This window comes from Cariama cristata, unplaced genomic scaffold (assembly GCF_000690535.1).
Source record: "Cariama cristata isolate BGI_N322 unplaced genomic scaffold, ASM69053v1 scaffold38978, whole genome shotgun sequence".
Lineage (NCBI taxonomy): Eukaryota > Metazoa > Chordata > Aves > Cariamiformes > Cariamidae > Cariama > Cariama cristata.
The window spans coordinates 24,379-30,378 of NW_009630183.1; the positions used below are offsets into that span (position 1 = coordinate 24,379).

The 6,000-nt window shown below is 38.6% G+C and overlaps 1 protein-coding gene across 1 annotated transcript in view; it reads left to right on the top strand.

Annotated features, from left to right (window-relative positions):
- LOC104165714 (ribosomal protein S6 kinase delta-1-like) overlaps positions 1-6,000 on the top strand; it is a gene marked incomplete at both ends in the record, with an annotated part of 38,008 nt that overhangs the window by 22,739 nt on the left and 9,269 nt on the right. The window contains one exon of the mRNA XM_009705421.1: positions 1,360-1,452. Coding sequence (XP_009703723.1) covers positions 1,360-1,452 — 93 coding nt within the window. The remainder of the gene's footprint in view (positions 1-1,359; positions 1,453-6,000) is intronic.

The window sequence follows — 6,000 nt, forward strand, 5'->3', positions numbered from 1 at the left end:
TTATGACACTTTCTTTTGAATTTTGCTGTCAATGCTTAAAGTGTTGATTTTTGAGGAAGAATTTGGGAGAGAAGGTGATTGACTGGCAATGTGAAAGGGAACCAGCTTTGGGGAGGACTTCGAGGAGGTGCTCTGGACTTTGAGGATAGCACAGTAAGGATGCCGGAGGGGAAACACTAGAGGGGAAGCAAACGGAATTACCTAGTTCAGGATCTTCAGTTTTTCTGGGAGTTTCTGATCATAAGGGAGAATTTCTTGATTTTCCGTGATACTTAAACATTTCATCCACAGCATAATTGCTTACCAACAGTTTTCCTTTGTGACATATTTGTTAAATATTGCCTCAGGATGCTGACAAATTAGATAAACAGCTTTTGCCTCTTAGAAGCCTGAAAATCACGGAGTTTCACCTTTCTCTTCCTATACCTTTGTGCAATAGAAGTGTACTTGAGGAGGCCAGGTTATGCTTAAAAGGAGTTTGGCATACAACTTCCGTGCAAATGAAGTTACCTTATTTGTGAGGAAGAAATCCAGGTCTGTGGTTCTAGTAGAAGCTGCATGTTGAATTTTTGGAGGAAGATCTAATGAATTCTCTCAGTTGGCAACTGGAAACTTCTGAAAATGTTTGTTAACATGCCAAAGGTATATGTGATGCTTAAGAGGTTGATCTTTGTCTCAGAAGACTTCCAGTTGAAACGTTCTCTCCTCTGACATGCAAGCTTTGAGTTTGCCTTGAGAAACTACAAAACATAGCATGGACAAAAATCTATGCATATTAGCTACTTGAATAGTTAGCACCTGCCAATTTCTTGCTATGGTGTTAATTTCTAGATTAATGATACATACCTAGCTACCTTTTTCTAAGGCAGTTTTAGGAATTGTTTCTGTTGTGCACCTTGTTATTAAAAGGATTTCATAAAGATCACCAGAGAGCAAGAGAAACCTGTTTATAATTCTGTATTTTACATTCTTGTGACTTAAAAAGCCTCTAATTTGCTTTCTCCTCCTCAGTGATCTCTGAATTATTTTGTATCCGGAATACCTGTAAGGCTTTGATTATTGTGATGGGGTAAGAATTGAATAATCGATTGCCAGGTTCCATTAAGCATAGAAAATATAAAAATTCATTATTTTTTCTTTTTAAAATTTTTGTTTTCAATGTTATCTCCATTTTTATTTACTTGCAAGTTGTTTTCCGCCCCCCCTCCACTAAGGACAAACAGAAAACTTCTCCTTTCATCTTCACTCTCTCTGATTTACGATAAATTTAGTTTCCTTCGGCCTGGCATTTGCTTCAGCAGGCAGTCTTCCTTCAAGTACCACCCTGATTGATGTATAATCTTTGATATCTTCCATTAGCCTCCAGGATCACTAAGTTCAAGGCCCTCTTGGAACCTAAGGAGCCCTGCCGAGGAACTGAAGGCCTTCAGAGTCCTTGGGGTGATTGACAAGGTAATTCTTCAGTGTCTCTTCAAGAATTCAGTCATAAATCGACTGCATGCTGACATTTTGTCTTTGAAGCTGTGGATCTTAAGGATATGAAACAAAAGGGGAAAATGACTCAAATGCATCTGCACTTTAAAATAACAAAAGTAGAAGAAAAAAGGCTTTTATCTAAGCAATTCATGTAAGGTCATGCAAAATATATTTGAGCTAAAGGATAAGGTACATGTTTGGTGGCATTCAATAGGATGAGGCCTGTTTTTCAAAAATGAAGTCATGGTTACAATACTGAGGTAAGGACAAGCCGATGTGTTTTCGGTTGAATAATCTGGTGGATACTTGAAATATAGAAGGGTAGAAATTCTTGCTTTTGAACTGTCCCTTGCAATGGGGGCTAGGGGGACACAGGACTATTTTCCTTCCCTGAGAATTTGGAATTGAAATCCTCCACCAAGACAGAGATTTAGCAATGAAGCCAAGCTTACTTTTGATTCATTGCAAATAATGTCTTCCAAAATCCCAGGGTAGTACCCCTCTGTAAACAGTAAAGGGCGATACGGATTTTCTGCAAGCCTAATTAAGAAAACAGAAGAATTGCTGCATTGTTTTGACAATGCTGATTAGTTATCACCTTACCAAATACTTTTAAGATGATGTATTATTCAGCAATATGGCAGTGCCTAATGCAGACTGTAAAGGCTCATTTCCTTTTTGCCGTGCCAATTCCCTTGTGCCTTTTGATAGTTCCTTATCTAGTCCCTGGTCTGTGCATGATGTACTGATGCATGGTCAATTTATGCATTTGTAACATGCATCAGAAAACCTGTAGCTGGTCTCTTAAGGTCTGTATTTCTCAGTTTCTTTTTCTTGTTGGACTGAATCTAGCTATGGAGACAGATTTTTTTGTTTTTCTTTGCTTGTTTTGTTGTAATTATGTGCATAAGTTGGTAACTTCTCCTCAGAGGGCTATATACATTAGGTATCATGGTTGTTTTTATAGCACACAAGGTTTTCTCAGCTCTGACTTCATATTAATTGTATCTTCTTTCCTCAGTTGAGTACAGAATTTAGTCTGTGTTCCACTATGTATATGTATCAGAGTGACAGGTTGGAAAGAGCGCCTGTCTGTTGCATTAGTAGGCTTTAACTAAACCAGTAGCCACTAAATGGATGCAGTAGGCATGGACTTTGTGAATTAGTCTGACAATGTGATGCTGCAGAAGTGTTGGAAATGAACCAACTCTTTGGTATCTTTGTTCTTGTAGAAGAATAATGAACAGCAACTGGAGAAGACACTTGATCGGAATGAAGCTTTTGGAGTCCTTGGTGTTATCAGATCTCCTAGATCTGTCTGAGCATAGCTCTAGGAAGTGTCCCAGGTGTGAGCTGAACGTGTCCAGATCTTTGAGGCAGAGTTGGGCAGAATGAGGGTTCTGGTGATAGCAAAAAGACTAGATTTTAGTGTTGGAGTTGTGTGTGAGGAGTAACAGGCCCATGTATACAGCTGCTATGCTCGTGTGTAAACAATATCATAGGAGTCAGAGTTAATGTTTAATTATTATATGAAAAAGGGAGTAATATTCTTTCAGGTGTCTTTGTGTTCCAGCTTCCAGATTCTCCTTATTATGAACTTAATCTTATTCTGAGTATGCTCTTTTTTTTCCTATATTTTTAAATGTTCATAAAGTTGAGAGGCAAATGAAAGTTGCTCTAAGCCCAAATGTTCGGAGCATGTTTTATTGGTTTTTATAATGCATATCAAAATGCACGTGAATATGAAGTGAAAGCATGCACGTGTATCTGTTTGCTGGAGACGATGCCTCCGCCTTAAAGCACCACCTCATTTCCTTCCTCACTGTCACTGTTCTTTGCCTCCTCCTCTGCTTGCATGTGCCCTAAAGCTCACATTGTGGAGAAATCCAAATAGAAATGTAAGTATCCTCACTGGAGCCAAGCAGATGACATAGCATGTTTGTTCTTGAAAATGGATTCTGATTTTTAGGGCCAGCGTTGAAGATGCCATGCTTCTGGGCACAAGTCTGTAACTGGTTCAGCATCATGCAGAGTTTTGCCTGAAAATACTCTTCTATTCTAACCCTGAGGTAGCTGCTTTGGTTTCAGTAGAAAATGGGTGTGTGGATAGTAATGAGCCACTGGCATTTTAACTGCTGTTTTGGCTAATCCTGTGCAAGACTGGTTTAAACACACTGGCTTAAAAATGGTGGTGGTTGGATTGCAGGGTTGTTCTCCCACTGCTGCTTGAAGCCCAGAGTGGTATCTACCTGCTGCAGTGCTGCCTCAAGAAAACCAGCTGTTAACCTGCACTCCATCAAATGCTGAAAGGTTCAGTGCCTTCCCTTAGAGTAATGTCAGTCTTCGTTCTTCTTTTGAAGCCTCTTGAAGTGTTTTGAATTGGCTTCATTTTCACAGACAAAATGCTTGTTGCTACCTGAAACTGGGTTTTTCAAACTTTTTTAGGTTAGGCAGAATGATTAGATATTTAATTTTAGCCTAGTTTATTCCCAGTGTGTCATCTTTCCCTCTCTGTCTGCCTTTCCACCTTCCTTGTCACCTGAATAATTTTTGCTGTGTTGACCCTTTTCTGCTGAATCTGAGAGAGCTGAAGATCTTAGCATTATTAAATTCTGTAAAATATTGGGAAGATTCACAGGATGATCATATCAGTGCCTTGTCTCTAATCCTTCTGCTTCTGCTCTTATGGAAAGGCTGTGCTATAGATCTGACTATTTTAATAGACCCAAGAGGACCTACGCTTTGCTTGAGGAAATCAGGTTTCTTGAATTCTGCTGCTGCTGTGTTTGCTTACTTCATGGTGTCAAAGGTTAACTAGGTGGTGTTTGCAGGTGTTTTATGTGTTTATTATGGGAAGAGTCTACCTGTGAGTAGGTTTCTGAAAATAGAGGTTTAATCTAATCATAAAGGTGGCTTTTGTCCTGCAAATGTTGTGGACTCGGAGGTGCTGCTGATAGGGCAGAAAAACTCTTGCTAGTGTTACCAGAGGTACCGCATTGGAAACAGGCTAATATAGAAATATTTTAGCTACTGTTATCACCAACCAAGAATGATCAATTATTTTACCAGTTCATGTACCTTAAAGCAGGGAACTTCTTTTTGGAATAGCAGACTTTTGCTTTCAAAATTTGCCTAATTAAAAATCAAGGTTGCAGATTCTGTGCTGAGTTTCTGCCCTAGGCAAATCTTTCCTTTGAAGCTACAGCTGGCCCCTAAAGAAACGACTTTGTTATGGTGCTGCTGGATGCCTTCACAATGCTGTTTCAAACCCAATTTCTTATTCTTTAGAACCTTCTGTTATTTAGAGTCATTCAATTTAAAGATTCATCTTGAAAGCAGAGTGTATTAAGTAATAACCATGCCTCTGTAACCAATGACTGTCTTTTATGTCTTTTCTGTCCCCTCCCTGGGTTCCCCATCAGGCCACACCGTCTGTCTTGGCACTGGTGTGGCTGTGATCAGTTCTTCCGCCGCTGTCTGTACATTTAAGCTTGTTGTTCAATATACTGCTTGTTAAGCTTTATTACACAATCTGAAACCCTCTAAAATAAAATACTCTCATCAGGGTCTTGCTAAAATTATTTTGGGAGTTTCTGAAGAGGATTCTAGAAGTATAACTTCTTTTCTGAAGAACTGGAAGGAAATCTGTTAGTCTTGAGTATAGGTTATTTTTTGTGGCTGTTGTGCTATCGTGAGAAGTCATAACTCTGATGATCGTACATTTTGATGAACTGACCTTAGAAGTATGCAGAAGAACCAAATCAGTATTATTAATTATTTGGAAAGTGTGATTACTACTTGTCTACTTGATGAGAGAAAGTGCCAAAAAGCCGAAATATATGGAATATATGTAGAGTTTGCAGGCATCATCTGCAGACCAATAGTAGAATTCAAACAGGTTATGGTTAGTTTTAATGAAATTTAATCAGAGGATGGCAGAAGCAGGCTCTGTTTATGGCAGTATGTGTATTGTGCATGAATAACAGTGTGTGCAGTGTGTTTTTTAGAAACTTAAATATTTGGCATTTTATTCTGAGGTGAAGTTAAAGACTGTTGCACTTGTGAAACTGAGTTGACCATAACAGATATTTTCTCTCACCTGGCTCTCAGGTGCACACCTGAGATCATTTTACGGATTTGAATGAGTGGCTGCGTGTACATAAGAGGTGTGGGGAAAAGGGAGCTGTAATAAACAGCATGATCAAGTACAAACATTCATTCTTGTTTGATTACGATGCTTAGAAAGAGAAACTGGCTGAAAACACGTTATAATGAATTCAATGGACTAACAAGTTTTTGTCATCCAAACATGGCATAATGGAAAATAGCAGTGGCAAAGATGGTTAAAAATCTGAAACCGAGTAATAGTAATAACTACTAATACAAATAAATAAAATTTTTAAAGCTTGTTTTATGTTTTGATAACACTTTAGTTTCTTAAGTGACTTGCCAAGTCCTAGAAAATCAAATCAACTACACAGTCGTCGCCAAAACTGATTTCTTTGCTCACTACCTTCCTTTCCC